General features: G+C 39.7%; 1 protein-coding gene across 1 annotated transcript in view; it reads left to right on the forward strand.

Annotated features, from left to right (window-relative positions):
- The first annotated feature begins 13,246 nt into the window (after positions 1–13,246).
- The window catches only part of GLDC (glycine decarboxylase), a 46,216-nt gene continuing 40,532 nt past the window's right edge, over positions 13,247–18,930 (forward strand). Inside the window, exons 1-2 of the mRNA XM_038125542.1 lie at positions 13,247–13,526; positions 13,627–13,705. Coding sequence (XP_037981470.1) covers positions 13,320–13,526; positions 13,627–13,705 — 286 coding nt within the window. The 5' untranslated portion in view covers positions 13,247–13,319. The remainder of the gene's footprint in view (positions 13,527–13,626; positions 13,706–18,930) is intronic.

Raw genomic sequence — 18,930 nt, forward strand, 5'->3', positions numbered from 1 at the left:
TATTGTTAACTTCACCTGACACTTATTTTTTTATGGGTTTTTATATTTCCTAGCTTTAAAACAACGAAGAATAGCATCTGCTGTACTGGAATTAGACAGGGATTAAAACAGCAAAATTTCTGACATGTGTGGTGTAATATACTCATCTTGGATGATGATGATCTTGACTCTGTTAAAAATGCCTAAAGTGACTTTCATAAATGGAAAATATTAAAATCAGTGATCGTAACTGCAGGATGATAAATATGATGTAAATTTTTGAAGAGAAATGCATTAAGTAGAAAAGTATATTGATGCAGTGCCAGAATGGCCCACTAGCTCCCAACAAAGCGCCAAGAGTGGCTGTGCTCAGATGCAACGTGATCTGAGTAACAGTAGAGCAGGGCTTGCTCTCTACAGCACAGTAGAGCACACATGGTGTGCTAAAGTGCTGAAGGCAGAGACAAGAACAAGAGAATCTTACAGATTCCAAGGTGCTTTATTACCAGGGAGCGTCTAGGGACGAAAGACCACGAGCCCTGGTGTGCAGAGACTTTTATACAGGGGAGGATCTAGGCGGGGTACATTTTTACTGACTCAAATAGTTCCAGTTCATGGGGCTCAGGTGGTGCATGTGGCAGATTTCTGGTCCAGTGGTCCCAGTCATCTACAGAGCTAAACTTCCAGTTTCTAGAGCTGTGACCCCAGATCTGCCAAGCACAGACAGTATCCTCTGGTATTTGCCATGCATCCGTAGGTAACCCTACCAGACAGGTGGAAAAACGGTTACTTGGGCTGGCCACTGAGAGACGCATGGTCTCTCCTGTTTATTGAGGTTAGCAAGGGTGACCCATACATTTTGCCTTGGTTGCAAGACTATCCAGGTTACTTGGAGGAAGCAAGTAGAGAAGGCTACAAACTGTGAGCAAGGAGCATGTCATTCTCAGTCTTTTTAGGAGTCCTTGGTAAATGTTGGTCTTGTCCTGGAGTTGCTCTCCACTAGGTCCCCTGTTGGAACTTCTGATGGTTCTGTGAGCTCCCACAATGGCAGTAACTGAGGTTTGATATTCTTGGCTGGTATTGACTTGGGTCCCGCACCTGTGGGCACACAAGCAAATCCCCTTCCCCAGACGACAAGGGGGAAGGCCCCTGAAACTTATAATTTACTTATTAAGTAAATTATATAGCTTAATATTGGAGACTGTTTTAAGTAACACTTCTTCAGCTCTCTCAACCACTCTTGTAACATAAAAAGAATCAGTAACTGAATTAAAAGGAAACTCAAATTTTGAAAAAACACGGACGACTGCTGTGAGCGCCACAATTTGTGGCAAGCCTTTCACCTGTTAATATCTGATTACCATTCCTTTGTATTTGGATTCTGCCTGGTAATCACAGATTTCTGGGATTTTCCTGAACCATCTGTAAAAAATGTAATCACATTAAGAGGGGTAGGGCTTTGCAAGGGTTTCAAAATTAATTTAATAGAAGAATGCTGTTGCAGCATGTGAGCATTGGTCAGAGTGACACGTCCTTCCCAAGAAGCATTCTTAGGTGACAATGGCATCCCTGTACTTGGTGAGAGTTTTTAGCACCTTGACAATGCTCTTTACACCCACAGTGTCTTTGTGACGATTTTGTTTTTGGTTTATTACAGTTCTTTTGCGAAATGTTCTTCCTTGCCACAATTGTGGCAAGGCCTTAGTTTTTGTCATTACTCATTTTTAATGGTCTCCTTAAAGTCTATGAGAGCCTCTGCTAATACTTGCGTTTGGAGCATAGCAGTGTATTCTTACTGTTTCCTGTTGTCCTCCTGAGCAGATGTTTGTGCACTAGTGAGGACTTGTGCCTGGAGTACAGTAGAGTGCTCCTCAGTTGCTATGCAGTTGCATGCCTCAATCATTTGAGCAATGGCCTCAAGATCAGAGGCCAATGCACGCAGTGCCTTTTTACATTCAGACTTAGCATTTGAGACTACCAACCATTTTCTTATCTCATTGCTGCTTCCAGTAAATTGTTCTTATCTCAGATTTTTGCATCTCCAGTTCTTCTCCCCAAAACACCCCAAGGAAGGGCAAAGGGAAAGCAGGGGAGTGAGTGAGTGAGTGGCACATGGTTTCAGTAGTAGCACCAAATTGGAGAATACCATTCCTAAAAAAAGATATTGAAGGAAGAAAAAGCAAATAGAAATAGCGGAGCAGAGCCAAAAAAAACCCCAAACCCAAACAAACAAACAAACAAACAAAAAACTACCACCCAAATAAAAAAATAAACCACAAAAACCCAAAAGAAGCAGGAAAAGAATAGGTGTATAAGGACAAAAAATGACATAGTGGAGAGAAGGATAATTGTAATTGGTCAAAGTGAGACTCCCTGAAATCCACTGATATATTAATTTTCCCAGACTAAGTATGGAAGGCAAGTTTTTGGAAGAATTGCATTTCTAGGGTCCTGCCTTCTGACACACAGTCTAGCTGCTGATTGCAATCCTGAATTAAGTTTGGAAGCTGGAACAGCAATCTGCTATTCCTTCACAAAAACACTAATTGTACGAGGAGGTTGCCATTGTGGCAGGTAGCTTTATTCCCCTTTGGGCAGAGTAGATGCCAAAAGGAGCAAGCATTCCAATGTTTTTTCAGTATTCCTGTTGTCCCGCGTAGAAGTTTACAGATAAATTCCATTCTTGCATGGTTGATTTTTTTAGCTCTTCCACCTGTAACTCAGTAATTATTTTTTTTTCCTCTGGCCCCTTTTTCCCCTTTTTGTTGTCATCTGAAGGTTGACAAAGTATAGTCAAGTCATTTGTATCTAATACATGTTTTAACAAAAAGTATAGTCACTAATCCACACTTAGGAAAAAATTTAAAAGGTGTGATCTTGCATAGTTACACAACTGTATACACTCTTAGCAACCTCTCCTGAACTGTGAGAAGCTGGAATAATTTTTTTTTTCATTGGGCTCTAGCACCAACCCTTGGACTGCTTAACTGATTTTTCAAGCTAAAGAGATGTGGGACAATATAACCATGACCATCACAGAAGAATATAAAGAAAATACAAAAGCATCAGAAACAAGTTTCACTTTGCACATAAGACCATTGTGGGAAAGGAGAGACTCAACTTCTTTCTTTTTTATCTATGGAAAAAAATGTTGGTAGCTATCTAGAAAGAGAAAAAATATTCTATTCCATATAAAATAAAAAGCAGCCATAATGCAAACTCTAGTTAATATGGGAGTGAAATGACTGTTAGAATATTAATTACTGGAAAAGCATCTGAACTATGCAAGAAATTATGGTAATGATTTCATTTTCAGAAATTTTTGTGAAGTAGAGAGATAAAGGCATTTTTCTAATAAATAGAAATATATTTGTACTCTCTACAAAATACCTATTCTGTGTTTATTTAACTAAAAATACAAGTCATTTGACAGTAGAGGATAATCAAAAAGCATAAAATGTTGGCCACATTTCAGAAAGAGAATTTACCAAGTTTGGAAGATGGTCAGCATTAAAAAAGGTTTTCATTGTTGTTACTTCTAAGAACAACTATGAAACAAATGTTTGTCACACTGTTCATTGTTATTTTTAAAACTGACATGTTATCCGTCATAACTTTGTGTATTATTTGTATCTTTCTCTGAGTCAATGCAAAGCGACACTCAGATGTAACATTTTGTTCTTTCACAAGCCCAAGCACACATTGATAATATTTACTTAGAGGGAAGCTGGCAGATCGTCTCCCACCAAAAGCCTCCTTTGGTCCATCCAAATGCCTTTTCCATGGTCCTTTATCTCCCCAAGCTCTTGAAAACTGGCAAAGGGGAACACTGATTTTTGTGTAAGGTAAGGATTTTGAGAAGGGTGAGGATTTACTCAACCGATATCAAGTGAATAGGACATAGTTCACATCCCAATACATCCTACTTCTAAATCCTCTGTCAGAACAAGTTCACCAGGTTCTGCAGGGTAGAGGAGCATGTAGCAAAATATGACTGGAAGGTGGGAGTAGGAACAGACATGGACACTGGGGGACAGGGATGGGGAGCACAAAGGAGATTAGCTTTTACATTAACTTTTTACTTGCTAAGAGTTTGTGATAAATTGCCTGGTAAGTATAGTTGTATGACCGACAGTGTGTTTGCCTCTGTTTTATATTTTTATATTACTTGATACCAAGTAATTTACTTCATATTTTATTCAGCAGCCAATAAAAAACATTTGGCAAATGGCTCAAGGTTCCCAGATGAAAAGTTGTCAATCATTTTATCTTCATGGTCTTCTGAACAGGACTAAAACTTCAGATGAGTAAAAACTATTTTACAAGGAAATAAAATCCTTAAGGCTGTGATTCTCTGATTGTTTTAGTTAAACAGGTGGTTGGAAAATCTCCTTTTTTTTTTTACAGACTATTTCTATTTCACTAAACATTTAATTGTTTTGTTGACAAGTATTACTATTCATATACATTTCCATATACATTAAAATTGCAGAGCCTTATACTTATTTACATTCTCTTACTACAGAGAGTTTTTTTTGCATCTCTTCATCCATTTTTCATTTTTTCTGTTATTTCCTGCTAAGTAATTTCTGAAATGCTCATGCTAATTTATAAACAAATGTTCTTAGAGAAACGTGACACATACTCCTTGGTACTGGTCATAAGTTTAAAATGTAAGGCAATAAATTTCGAGGTTTTATTATCTACCTCTTAGTAATGGGTGACCTGAGTTTGTTTCTTTCATATATGACTGAATGGGTTAATGAGGTATGTCCAGGAGAGCAAAATTTTTCTATTATTTTGATTTCAATGCCACTACTGCTTTTTATTACGTTAGGTGTTTCTGAGTACCAAGTCCCATTTTAGATTGCATATTGTTTATCTTGATTAAAAATTGCTTAGACAAGGAGGTACAGAGTGTAGTAGCTAGTACTCCTCACCCAGTGTTTTCCCTACCAATGTGTCTAGACTGTTTCTTTGGAAAGACATATTTCTGGCTTTTAATTTTGTTCTACAGAATCTAAAACTTCTGTTGGAACAGTAAGGAGAGTTATGTGGTTTTGATTCTGGCAGCTCCTTGTAATTACATGGTATTAAGGAAGTGTGATTGTGCTCTTACCTTCTACAAAATTTTCAGAGGCTGTATTTCTAGTTCATGGAAACCTTAATCAAGTAAAAAACAAATGTGATTTGATCCTATTATTTATTTCAACTTTTAAAAAAGATTACCAAAGACAGAATTGCATCATGCCATTTTGCAATTGGTAAACGTAAGCACAGAGAAGATACATTTTAAATATTTGCACTTAGGAAGGCTAATCTATTAGCACTGTTAGAAGATAGTGATCTCTAATGTTCTCATACAGCAGTACTAAATTAACAGGCTAGCCTTAATTAACTAGGTGTACATAGGAAAGTGAAGATAAATTAATCCATGGGTAACAGGTACAGAGTGCTATAAAAGCAGATGTAGTATGAAACTATATAATTTTCAGAAGCTAGTGCTATGGAAATTCTGACTCCCTCTTGCTTCTGTTCATCTATTACTTAATATTTTGCAATGTCATCCTTTGGGAGAGTGGCTGTAATGAGAAAATTATATGAGACAGTGTGTTCTTTCTTAATCATAATTATGTTGAAAAACAGCAAACTAACTGTTAGGAGCATCTGAGATATCTCAGCTTTCCTCATCATTGTATATGGCCATGCTAATATGGCTATTTTTGGCTATTTTTACATCCAACTCAACTGAAGCTATTTTGGCTATTTTTACATCCAACTCAACTGAACCAACCAAGTTGGCTATTTTTACATCCAACTCAACTGAAGCACTGAAAATCATGAAATTAAGATTTAGGATTTCCTCTGCAGGTTTTGTCTAGTCTCTAGACATATTCATTAGAATATATTTTTAGAATATTTAAGATTGCCGTTTTCTCCCTAGGATGCATACCTTATTTAGTAAATAGGTAGATATTTGACTATTTTTCAGTGTTAGATTCCCTGTTACTCCCAACTCACTCTCAGTTTTTTTCTCTTATTCTTTGCCATTGGCCAGTCTTATTGCAGTTTCTATTCTGATGGAATAACCAACTGCTTATCCCATCACCCTTCTTCCACATAAACCATATTGACAATGACCAGCATTTCCTAACAATCTGTCAAGTAGATATCCCAAGATGCATTTTTCATTTTCTTGTTGCAATCTGTCTTCCCAATTGCTCCCTAAATTCTGAGCATTTTTCCTTCTCCATATAAGTCAGGATATTGCCTTACCATGCTGCACTAAAAAAACAAAATTCTGGATTATTTGAAGCTCATTATCATGTTTAAAGCCTGTAGAGAGTCAAAGTATATTAATGCAGTACTGCACTGAATCAACATTAATGCATGCTCTGTGGCCAGAATTGCAGAATCATGGCTGGACAAATCATGTGCAATCTCTGGAGGACCATAAGTGAGTCATGGTCCAGTAAAGCATGCTTACTGTACTTGGCATGTTACAGGAAGTATGGCTGCATCTTAAGAAGTCTAATAAAGTCGAATAAGTGTGTGTGAGCTATGGGAGCCAGTGCTTTTAAGGAGCTTATATTGTAGCCATGTTTGATCGTTTTTACTTTTTCTTTTTTTTTTTTTTTCTTTTTTTTTTTTTTTTTTAGCAGGGACAGCAAAAAGATATCTAATACCACAACCAGGACATTGCAACATCTTACTCTTTTTCTAAGTTATATGTTAACTAAGATATTATGTAACATTAAAGTATTTATGCACTTTTGATTTCAGAGACAGGTTCTTTATTGCTGGTTCAGTCTTGATCTATATTTAAGAGTTCATTTGATATGTTCACTAGGAGTTTGAAAAATATCACATACTCTAACCAACTGCAAATGGTCAAGAAGATAGCTGAACCAATCTTTGCAGCTTCTAGTTTGTTATCAGAAGAACCAGTCCTATTTCTTTCATTCCCCTATTCTCATCACGCAGTGCCATTCCTACCTTGTACTGCCTGTGGTATTCATCTCCTGTGATCATTTGGTAGGCCAGCAAAACTTATTCATCCAAGAAAATCACCCATCTTTTTAGGATGGACACAATATAATGAAATCTTATGTTGATGCATTCAGAAACTTTATCTGCATTTATATGGACAAATTTATGCATATGTAGGCATAGTCAGACTATGATCAAACACAGTGCCATAACCAATTGTAGGCCACCTAGAGCCAGACAGAAAGTGTGTTTTAATGGAATTACTTGCTGCATTTGCAGAACTGGTTTAAATAACCCCTTAAAATCATCAATCATTACAGTTCTGAAAGCAACAGCTTTCTTTAAGCAGATGAGGACTTAGAAACTCCCAAAAAAGAAAAGTTCCCCCAAGGAACTGCAGGACTTCTTGATATAAAGATACAAAGATGATGGAATTTATCTGATTTTTAGAGAGGAATTCATAATCTTTTACCTCAAATAGCAACAAGGAAAATGGCTTTGCAATAGATTTCCTGTTACTAAAGGATTTTGTTCAAACCCTCAAAGACAAGCCTGTGACCCAATCTTGCAACAGGAGGTGGATTTTATTCAGTGTTTTTCAAGATAAGTGATTGTTTCACTAATATCTCTTGGAGTGATAATCTAGATAAACATCTAGGATTTGAGATTTTTTTGAAAGAAAAGTTTTTGTTAAATCTGTCATTTCAGCAGTTTGTATAGGTGTGCTAGCTGAAGAACAAACAAAGGCAATGATATTTCCCTTTCTACTCTAAAAATAACAAAAAAAAATCTATGCTTATACAAAATCTAGTCTTCTGAAAAAACAAGTCTCAACTTTTAGACTTCCTGAATTTGCAAAATCTGCATATTCTGTTGCATAATACCTCTAACTCCTAGATAAGAATAAGAGAGGTTAGATGTTTATTTCCCAAAGAATATCTCGGTACCTCGTCATCATGATACACCTGTTAGGGTCAGCAGTATACAGGTCTCTCTGTGCCAGGGAGAACTTTTTTATTGCCTAATAAAACTAGATTAGGCAAGAGAAATTCTTGTAATGCAATGTCTATTACATAGGTATTCATAATAGATAACACCTTTTGATATATTTACATAAGCACTGCTCTTATCAAATAGCCATATTCAGTATTTAAAAGCCAATGGACACAAATAACATGATAAAAGGGTTAACATACCCAGTATTAAGTAACTGAATTTGCATTCAAGGTCTATCAAGCTTACCTTTGAACCAACTTAAAAAAGAGCAAATGGCAAAAAAGAGACTAGAAAATCACCTACACAGCAGCAAATAATTCTGCCTTTGTAAGAAATCCAGTGCAGCTCCTCCTGGCCTTCATGGGAAGGTTTATAGAGGACATTAGTGGGCTTTTGTAAGGATTGACAGTGATAACAGGGAAAAAAAACCCATGTATTTGATTGTAATTAGAGTTTTTAGGACAGAGAAGTGTTTGCCATAGACTGAGCAGCAGCTGCCCTGCTTGGCTATGTGTAAAGCAAGTGTCTGGCAGTTCAGTTAGTGACAGCATGAGTGAGCAAAAGTGGCAGATGGAGATCAAAACAGTGACGGTTGGAGTTAATGCTCTTTATCTCTTCTGTGGAAATCCCCAACTCCAAATATAAATGGAGGTGAAGTATGAAAAAGGTTTAAAAGAGGTTTAAAAGGTTGAAGGATTAAGAGAATTTTTTGCCAGAGGACTGGATTGTTAAGGGGATTTAGAATAATTTAAAAGTCTGTGGACAAAGCCTACAGAGGGTCCCTACCTAACCATGTGATTGTTACAGGAGAAAGTCCAGACTCCAAGTGCACCTCTGGAATCTACTGACCCTGACCAGGCTCACCCAGGGCATGCACACACTGCTTGTGAACCCAAGGTCTCCATTTCAGCACAGCCCTAGACCCTCAGCTGTCTTGCCATATGCTGGTCTCCAGGCTAGTCTGGCCCGGCTAGCTGGGCAGACCTCAAGCCTACTTTGTACCTAGATTTTCTCCTGAATGTCGCTCTCAGATATCCACTGCCCACTGTCTTTAGTCCTGTCTGCTGCACGGACTTCAGACTGAAGATGAAACTTGGTCAGTTGTCCTACCTGCAGTCTCATCTCCTTTTGCTCTCGCCTGGACCTGGTTCATCTCTTGCCTGGGACTATCAATGGATCACACTACCAACACCTGGCTCACCCTACCATAACTATACTTGTGGGACCATGCCCTGGAGTTGCTCTTTACTCCTGGAACACCTAGTTGGACGGAAAAGCAGGACTGTGGTGCTCTGTGACAGAGGAAATGCAAAGAACAACCTAATACCTAGTACCTTAAAAACCTTCTGACACTTGCTTTCTTCAGCATTTGTCCACACATGAAATGGAATTGGAATGGCTTTACTCCAAGGTTAATATTAATGGATATTTATATGTACATTCAGTGAATATCCCCAGACTGGTGGAGTTCCTGCTGATTGGAAAAGAGGAAGGATAACCATTTTGGAAAATATGAAAATATGAAAATAAGGAAGACCCAGTGAACTACAGGCCAGTCAGTGTAATCTCATGGTCTCAGCAAGTCCATGGAGCAGATCCTTGTGGAAACCATGCTAGGCCATGTGGAGGACAGGGAGATGATTTGTGATGGCCAACATGGCTTCACTAAGGGCAAATTGTGCCTCTTTGGAGGCCTTCTATGAAGGATTACAGCATCGGTGGATGAGGGAGGAACAACTGACATCATTTACCTGGACTTGTGCAAAGCATTGGACACTGTCCTGCCCACCATCCTTGTCTCTGGACTGGAGAGACATGGACTTGATGGATTAATCACTCAGTGGGTAAGGAATTGGCTGGATGGCTGCGCTCAAAGAGTTGTGGTCAATTGCTCAATCTCCATGTAGAGACCAGTGATGACAACACCAATCTGTGTGGTTCAGTCAACACTCTGGAGGGCAGGGATGCCATCCGCAGCAACCTGGACGGCTTGAGAGGTGTGCCTGTGTAAACCTCTGGAAGTTCAATAAGGTCAAGTGTGAGGTCCTGCACCTGGATCAGGGGAATCTCAAGCACAAATACTGTCTGGGCAGAGATAGATTGAGAGTAGCCCTGAAGAGAATGACTTGAGGGTGTTGGTGGACAAGAAGCTGCTTTGTTCTTTATGTATTGACAGCCATAGTACTTTTCAAATATTATTTTAAACAAAGAATCATGTTGCAGATATATTTCCAGAAGAGAAAAAAAAAATCTATGTTAAAGATGTCTCAAATTAAAAGGCAGCAATACAGCACAAACCCATTTACAGTTACACTTCAAACCCATAAGCAGGAGCAACCATGGAGATAGTAATTTAAACTGCTTAAAACTTTCTTTTGAAGAATTTCTACAGAACAAATCTTGCATCAGACCAGAAGTCAGCATATGTTGGAGTAAGTCTGTACTGATTCTCACATTTTTTTCTTTTGCTTTGCTTATTGAAATGTCCTTAATATTATGAGTGCTTTTCACTACTTTAAGGAATTGTAGATAAAGGAAGAAAGGATTATAACATGACTGCTTTTGAAGAGTAAACTGTTATATTTATTCCTTTAAGAGGAATAAATGGGTTCAGTGATCAGCTGAACAAATTTGGGGAAAAAGTACATTAAGGACTACTAAATGCAGAAGGGTTCAGTTACAGGATGGTAACTGAAATACTGCAGATTGGTATCAGTACATCTTTTTGCCTAGTCTTGTGTTTATCCTTAGGTAGCTGTCACTGGCCAGAATCAGAAATTGGTTATGACTACAGATAACACTGTAATCTGACCCAATCTCTATGTTCTGTGGTACAGTGGTGCAGAGGCACATCAGCTGGCATAGATTTTCTTCTGTGGGTTATAGGAGGGAACTGGAGTGAATCTTAAAAGAATACAACACAATTTTCTTATTTTGATAATTCATTATTTTAAAAGAGCACAGAAGCATAGTTCCATCACCACCCATGAACCTTGCAGTATTAGAACTGCAGTAGATCTTTTATCTAAATCACAACTGGTGTCAAGACATTCAGAGAAAGCTTAAAAATATTAGTGTTAGAGAAAGTACATATAACATGTCACTTTAATTTAAAGAGTATAGGACACTCCTTTTAAAGTCTAACAAAACTGATGTCCCAAAAAGCTACATAGCAGCTCACATGGTCAGCTCATCAGGCAAAGACGTGCATGTCTGAGATTTTTGCAAGTAGTTGTAATAATAGCAAGACGTAGTTTCCCAATCCTTTCTTCTCTTCCAAGAAACCTCCTTCCTTCTGCTGATACACATGAAGAAAAGAGCTGGGTTTTTTTGGCTGTGTATTCTGAAGTGATACATTTATTCAAAGCTACAAGACTAGCTAGCTTTTCTTGATTTGATGTCAAAGCACTAGTCACCTTTGATATCCAAGCTTCACTTTCTATAGTGTCTTTTGTTCAAGATTCCTATTTTGCTAGTTAAGGCAATAAATGATAGTTTTCAAGAGGCTGCTAAAGAGCTGTCTGACTGATCAAGCACATAAACCAGGCTTGTATCTCTACCACAGTGATTTTACACATAGCCCATGCTAAGCTGAAGTCTGTGCTGAGGTTCTGAATAAAAAAGCAGTATCCATAGAGTGGCTTAACAAAGCACTCCAGATGTGGTGCTTTCCAGGGTGAAGTGGGCATACCTTAACATTACTGTGTAGCACAGCTCTCCAGTCTTCCTGCTCCAATGCACAGTTTCCAAGTTGAACTAAACCTGGATTAGCTCTGGAAAATGAAGAAATATGGATAGAAAATATATTATTTGGGATGCTTCTCTATTTCCTCAGACTTCACTTCCTACAGCACTACAGATAACTATAAAACTCTGACCTCACATTGAAGAAACAATTCTGTCAAAGTTATAATTTTGAGTGAGCTGACTAATGTCTTAATCTGTGTGAAATATCATCCTGATGCTACCTGACAGAGAAAAGGGATACATTTTTGAGAACACTTATCATTTGAACATAGTCTGAAAGAATGTTTGAACACAATCTGCAATTTTTTTAAAAAAGCTTTAGAATCACTTTTAAAAGGAATTATGTAGGTACAAAGTCATAATGGGAATTAATTTGTTACTATTATGGTTTTAATGTATTTTGCTAATATTTCTATTTCACTTAGATGACTTCAAGATAAAACCCATAGCAAAGTTTTAATGTCCTTCCTGCTACTATCATATTTGTAAAGAAGCAATATATATAAGTAGAGGAGAAAAGCAACACATATTTTTAATTTAATAGCTATCAGTTAAAGTCAGTACTGGATTTGTATCATGAACCCTTGCAGCAAACAGCTTTGCTGTTCAAAGCAAGCTTCATCTCACTTAATTTGGGGATCTCTGATTCTGAAACCAGGGACTCAAATCATTACTCCAAATACATACTGGTATACATTTGTGAGGGCCTTTTCCTTTTTAATACATATATTCCTTTATAATTTATAATATAATACTTTATATTTATGGTAGCTCAGATTATATCAGAGAAGTAATTTCAGAATATATCAGAGAAGTAATTTCATGTTTCCTACAGGAATGGAGAGCTTGCATGGATCAGTGATCTTTGCTGCAAACTAAACTTACTTTTAGGTTCCAAAGTAGTGATCAGTTATCTTACTAAATTCAGGAGGCAGTAGGTCTGTGATACAATTAAGATGAAATTAATTAACATCTTGGATTTTTTTCTTTCATTGTTATTTTATTTAAATGTTGATTTAAATATGTATCCTCAATGTGGCAACTCTGGGGTGGGTTCTGGAAGATGAAGAAATGTGGGCATCTGTTTATAATCGAACATACAAGTTTGTAACTATGATAGTATCATCCTCAGAGAAACACAGAACTGGAAGATGGGGAAAAGTAGGTTCCAGTTACCTCTCCGCTCCCCAAGACTAACATCACCAAAAGTTAAAGCAGTAATAAACACAGAAAGACCCACAGCCCTGGTAACACCTCTGAACAGCTCATCCTAAAGCTCGCCACTCGAAAGCAAGTCCACGCTCTGCTAAGGAAACACAGAAGCCTTTTTCTCCTATCCGTTTTGTGAACGAAAACTCTCTCTACTGGGAAAATGTCCTCCGGGGTGTGCCCGTGAGCCGAGGGCAGAGCCGGGTCAGCCCGGCGGGGGATGCTCGGCGCGGCCGGCGGGGTTCAGGGCCGGGGGGCGGGCGGGCAGGTGGCGGCGGGCGGGGCGAGCGCGGCGCCGCCCCCGGGCCCCATTGGCGCGGGCGGTGGGGGCCGCGCCGCGCCGCCCCCCGCACACAAGTGCGAGCGCCCGGCGGCAGCGGTGGGCTTGTGCTGGGGGCATGCAGAGCTGCGGGCGCTGGTGGGGGCGGCTGGCGGCCCGCGGGGCGCCGCACCTGTGGGCGGCGGCGGGGCAGCGGCGCTGGGGCGGCGGGGAGGCAGCGCGGTGCATCGAGCAGCTCCTGCCGCGGCACGATGACTTCTCCCGGCGGCACATCGGGCCCCGGGAGCAGGAGAAGAGGGAGATGCTGCGAACCGTCGGCGTGCAGGTAGGCGCCGTGCGGGGCGGGAGCTGCGCGGCCGGACCCTGCCGGTGCGGGCTGTACCGCCCCGCGGCAGCTAACCACGGCGTGCGGGCGCTTCTTGCAGAGCCTCGAGGAGCTGATGGACAAAACCATCCCGGCCAGCATCCGCCTTCGGAGGCCGCTGAGGATGGATGACCACGTCTGTAAGTGACCGCATGGCCCGGGGTGCTCCCGGAGTCCCCGCGCCCTCCCGCGGCCCCTTCCGGCCGCCAGCGCCCGCGCGGGGCGGGGGGCACTTGGGGTGCGCGCCGCCTGCCCCCCATGTCCCCGCTGACACGTGTGGCGGTCTGATCTTACCACCCGAGTAGAAGTGCAGGGTAGGATTTAAATAAGCGTAGCGGCTCAATCACCGACACTTCATTCTTCTCCGAACAACTCCGTAGATTAATTTGGGTGCTGCGTTTATTGCTGTCCTCTCGGAAATCGGTAGGAAAATATGTGTAGCAGAGAGGGGCTGCTGGAAAACTTGCTTTGGAGATCAAGTGCTCTATTGACTTCACTTTCTAAGAGCCTAATGTGAAGGGGAAAGTACGACTGAAAATCGTCCCCTTAGTGTGGACTGCAGCTTCAAATGAGCCACTGCCTTTTGGTGTTCTTGTGTATTTGCAGGATTTCTTTGTTATTCCTCCTCCCCGACCCCCCCCCCCCCCCCATAATACCCTGCATATTTTAATAACATGAAAAGTATTTGTCTCCGTATTATGGATACGCAGTAGACTGATGACCACAATTTTAAATCTGTCTAATTGAGTGTTATGGGTAAACTGCAGGAATACTAAACATCTGAGTCAGCTATTGTAGCACTACAGTAATTCATCAAATTTCTGTAGGAAACTTGATGTGATTTCATGAGGTTTTAGATATTAACATTTTTAAGTATTAGCGAGCACAGTACAAAATTTTTATCTGCATAACTGCACTTTTGAGCAAAATCTGTGAACATGATGCTGGAAGTCCTGTAAGCGAAAGAAACACTTTAAAATCCCCAATGCTAAACAATTACATAAAACTAACGAAACTCAATGGCCATTCAGATATGGGATCCAGTTACATCAGTATTGACTTCATTTTTGTGTCACAATCCTTTGCCTGATTTGTAGAAAACTTGATTCCTCTTGCTGGCATTTTCTCATTGCTCATCAGTGTGCTGTAATTTGAGTGTAAACTTCAGGCCTGCAGCTCCGGTGAGGTTCCTGGCCAGTTCAATCTGGTTACACTGAGATGACATCACTCATGAGAGGCAGCATCACAATGAACAGCCAGGAAAACTAGACCCTGAGAAGATAGATCCTAGCCAGGAGGGATATAACAGGGAATGATAGTTTATACCTCTAAAATGTTGTATTAGTACAATGGTATTTTAGTCTTTCGTAACTTTCTGTCTTGTTAAAATGGAGAGAGGCTGGGTAGAGAAGCAGAATTTAAGAGCCTTCTTGTGTCTGTATAACTGCTGAAAGTAGTGCTTGGCATATTGCCTTATGGTTCATGTGTTTTAATCAAGGTATTCCCTGACTGAGTGACTTTCACTGACCTCAAAGACAAAAACTTTTTAGGTTACTATATTTTTAGGTCAATAGAAGGAGTGAAATGCAGTTTGTCACTAATAATTATGCCTTAGAAGCCCTTTAAATTTTTTAATCATTAGTTTTTATTATTAATTAATATGATACTCTTACAAAATTTTTACAGGATAGTGGGCACTAAAAAAAACTAAACTGGTGACATCAGCCTTAGTCACAATCTTGACGCAGTGCTCAAATGCTGATTCTTAGTAATTTTGAGTAGATGTCTCCTACACGGTGGTGCATTAGTTGATGTCCTGTTGTAGGCAAGTTCTCACTGTGTAACAGGACCTCATTAGTTAACAGTGTATTTAATTCACTGGCATTTTCCTCCACTTGCTATGCTGTTCTTGTTCCCTTAGAGTAAACTTTGAAAGAATGTGACTGTGATGCAGAGTCTCACATTGCACAGCACGCTACAGTGAGTTTTCAAAAGAGATGCTTGCATGAGGTACAGAAAACCTTTTTTCTGTACATGACTCTGTTTTTCTTCTGCAGCCAGTGTGCTGGATTGTCTTCTATCATTTAATGTGTAGCTGTTTGTCACAAGTTTTCCCCTGAACTGGTAGCAGAAAATTCCACAGCTTTTAAAAGAAAATTTAAAGTCTCAGCTTAAAATTGTGCAACATCACATTGAACATCTTGTACCCAGGATGTTGTAATCTGAGTGAAGCCTCCTTTAATATACTGTTAGAACACTTTCCAATCACCAGGATGGTATTTATTATGTAAGGATGGGGTATTATTTCTCTATCATATACCTTTTACTAAATGGAATTAGCAAAATTAGGCAGTGTCATGAAAACTGTATTATATTTTAATTTAAGCATTTGGTTTTATTTGCATGAATGGTCTTACACATGGAAAGAGAGAACAAAACAAGGCAATGCAAAACATGTTGTTCAGTGAGCTTCAGTATTTATAAAATTTATATTACAAATACAGCAATTTCTACTTGTCTTTATAACTCAAAAATGTAATCATAGTGACTCCACAAATTGGAGTGCAGCTGAACAAATGAGCTAGGCTAGAGCTATTCCTTCATAGTAACAAACACAGCTGAGTTTACACTGAAATCTCATTGAAGTCAATCCTAATCCTTACAGATAGAATTAGACATGTAGTTCAAGAAAACCACACACTCACCATAAAAAACATGCCTGTGTATCATGGGTCTCTGCAATTACATTTGGGTGTTTTGGAAAGATTTCATAGCTTTCATATACCTCATATCAGGTGTGTATATTTGATGTGTACATTTAATATATAATCTTCAAGTTTTGATTCAGTGTGTGTCACTAGAAAAGATCACATTACAGATCCTTCCACTGATAATCTCACAAGTTGCCTAAAAGAAGGAAAATTAATCAAATGTCTATATGCAATAGCAGTAAAGAAAAGAAAAAAGAGGCTCCTGTGGATGGAGCTTGTGTTAAAGAGCTTGTTTATATGGCATTGCATATTCCACTGATGATAAATAAAACCTCTGATTACAGTAGAAGCACACTGGTTTTGTACCTGTGTTGTTTCTCCTGGACATTTTATCACAGACCTACTCTTCAGTGGAAGAATGAAGCTTCATTACTTCCCTGAAGGACGTAACATATATATAGAGAGAAAGTCTTTAACCTTACTTACCTGGACATTTCCTGAAGGCAGGAAGGCTCTGCAGAGGGATCTGGACAGGCTGGATCATGGGCTGATCCAGTGGTGTGAGGTGGTGCTGGGTCCTGCCCTTGGGTCCCAACAAGCCCAGGCAGTGCCACAGGCTGGGGCAGAGTGGCTGCAAAGCTGCCCACGGGAAAAGGACCTGGGGGTGCTGCTGACAGCAGCTGAACATGAGCCAGGGTGTGCCCAGGTGGCCAAGAAGGCCAATGGCATCCTGGCCTGTGCCAGCAATAGTGTGGCCAGCAGGAGCAGGACAGGGATTGTCCTCCTGTACTTGGCACTCAAGTTGTGAGGCCACAACTTGAATCGTGTGTTGTTTTGGTCCACTCACTACAAGAAAGACACTGAAGTGCTGGAGAATGTCCAGAGAAAGTCCACAAAGCTGGTGAAGGGTCTGGAGCACAAGTTCTGTGAGGAGCAGCTGATTGTGTTGGGGTTGTTCAGGCTGGAGAAAAGGAGGCTCAGGGGCACATTATCACTCTCTACAACTGCCCGAGAGTACAGCTGGGTGGAGTTTGGCCTCTTGCAGGCAACAAGTGACAGGACAAGAGGAAATGGCCTCAAGCTGTGTCAGAGGAGGTTCGGCTTGGAAATCAGTAAGAATTTCTTCACTGAAAGAGTGGTCAGGCATTGGAATGGACTGTGCAGGGAGGAACCATTCCTGGAGGTGTTCAAGGAACAACTGGACATGGCACTTAGTGCTATGGTTTACATGATAGGGTGGTAATCAGTCAGAGATTGGAGTTGATGATCTTGGAGGTGTTTTTTGACCTAAATGATTCCATGATTTGTTTTTCTGAAGTCTGAATGACTAGCCATTCTGGTAAATGCCAAGTTTTGATGGTACAAGTGCATTTGCACTCAAAATGCTTTTCCAATAATTTTTAGTGTTATCTGTATTGGCAGATTTTTTTCTTGTACTGCCATTGTCAGTGATGGAGGAGAGAAGGACTGTAGCTTGTGCTAAGAGATTTCTGAAATAAAATCCTCTCTTGGTATGAAAGATGAAAGCACTAGCTGTGTCCATTTTGGGACCAAAAAAAAAAAAAAAGCCATTTTAAAAGTTTCTCTTGCCATGAGCCTGCTGACAGTGTTGTAAAACCATCTGAACATGCCGCTGAATTCCAATAGGAGTGAAATAGCAAAATGTCTGATTTCAGCTAACAGTGAATTTCAGTCCTGTACCTCAATTAATTGTGGAAGAGGGGCTTTTTTACAGTCACATTTTTCTGCACATAGAGTTAAGGAAAAACTTAATTTTGGCATGTAACTTCTGTTCAGTCAATATTTACAATAAGGCTAGACATCTGTTTGATTCTTAATTGGGATCAGCTGGTATTACAGAGCTTTATTCCCAGGGTTACAGTAAGGAAACTTGAACAATCAGCTTTTCTTTAGGTATTGAAGGTACTTTAGCACATGTGTTGTGATTGACTCATTTAAAGTAAAGGAACATATTATCTTATATGACTAATCTTCTATATTTTATCCCTACAAACCTACTGTCTATGTCAGTCATAGTTATCCTGCAATGCTGCCATGATATGTCCATCTTTATATGTAATGGATAGGTCTTGTGCATATGTTTGTTATTTCTGCTTTTTAGTTCAGGAGTCAATTTTTTAGAAGGTTAAGAAGAATTAAAAAATACTTCTGTGAACTCCATCAGTTTTTTTTTTCTCAAACATTCTCGGGTACATTCCCAAATTTTAGAATTTATCAACATTAGTTCCTAAAATCTTAAGAATGCAATTGGGTCTCCAGTTCCAGTTTGTTATTAGAAGCAATACTGTTCAGAAGCAGTTACAGTGTAATAAAGACTATTTGTGTATCCAAATTAGCAGCTCTTTTTGTAGTGAATCTTCTTTAATAGGATTTTATATTTTAAATTTCAGTTAAAAATTAATTCTGCATGAATTTATAATCATCTCCTAATGTCAGATAGGTTTCTAGAGCTAGTTTAGTAATTTCATGTTCCCTGCTGCTGGCGTCCAGGCAGTATAATTCAGATGCCTGTGGCAGGAGGTAATCTTTACCCTCCAGAGTGTTGTCACACATAGTGCAGAATCTGCATTACCACCTAGGGCACTTTGCTCCTCACACACTTTTGGGCTGCTGCTCTTTTTTTCACAGGCAGC

This window comes from Motacilla alba, chromosome Z, assembly GCF_015832195.1.
Source record: "Motacilla alba alba isolate MOTALB_02 chromosome Z, Motacilla_alba_V1.0_pri, whole genome shotgun sequence".
In the NCBI taxonomy this organism is placed as follows: domain Eukaryota; kingdom Metazoa; phylum Chordata; class Aves; order Passeriformes; family Motacillidae; genus Motacilla; species Motacilla alba.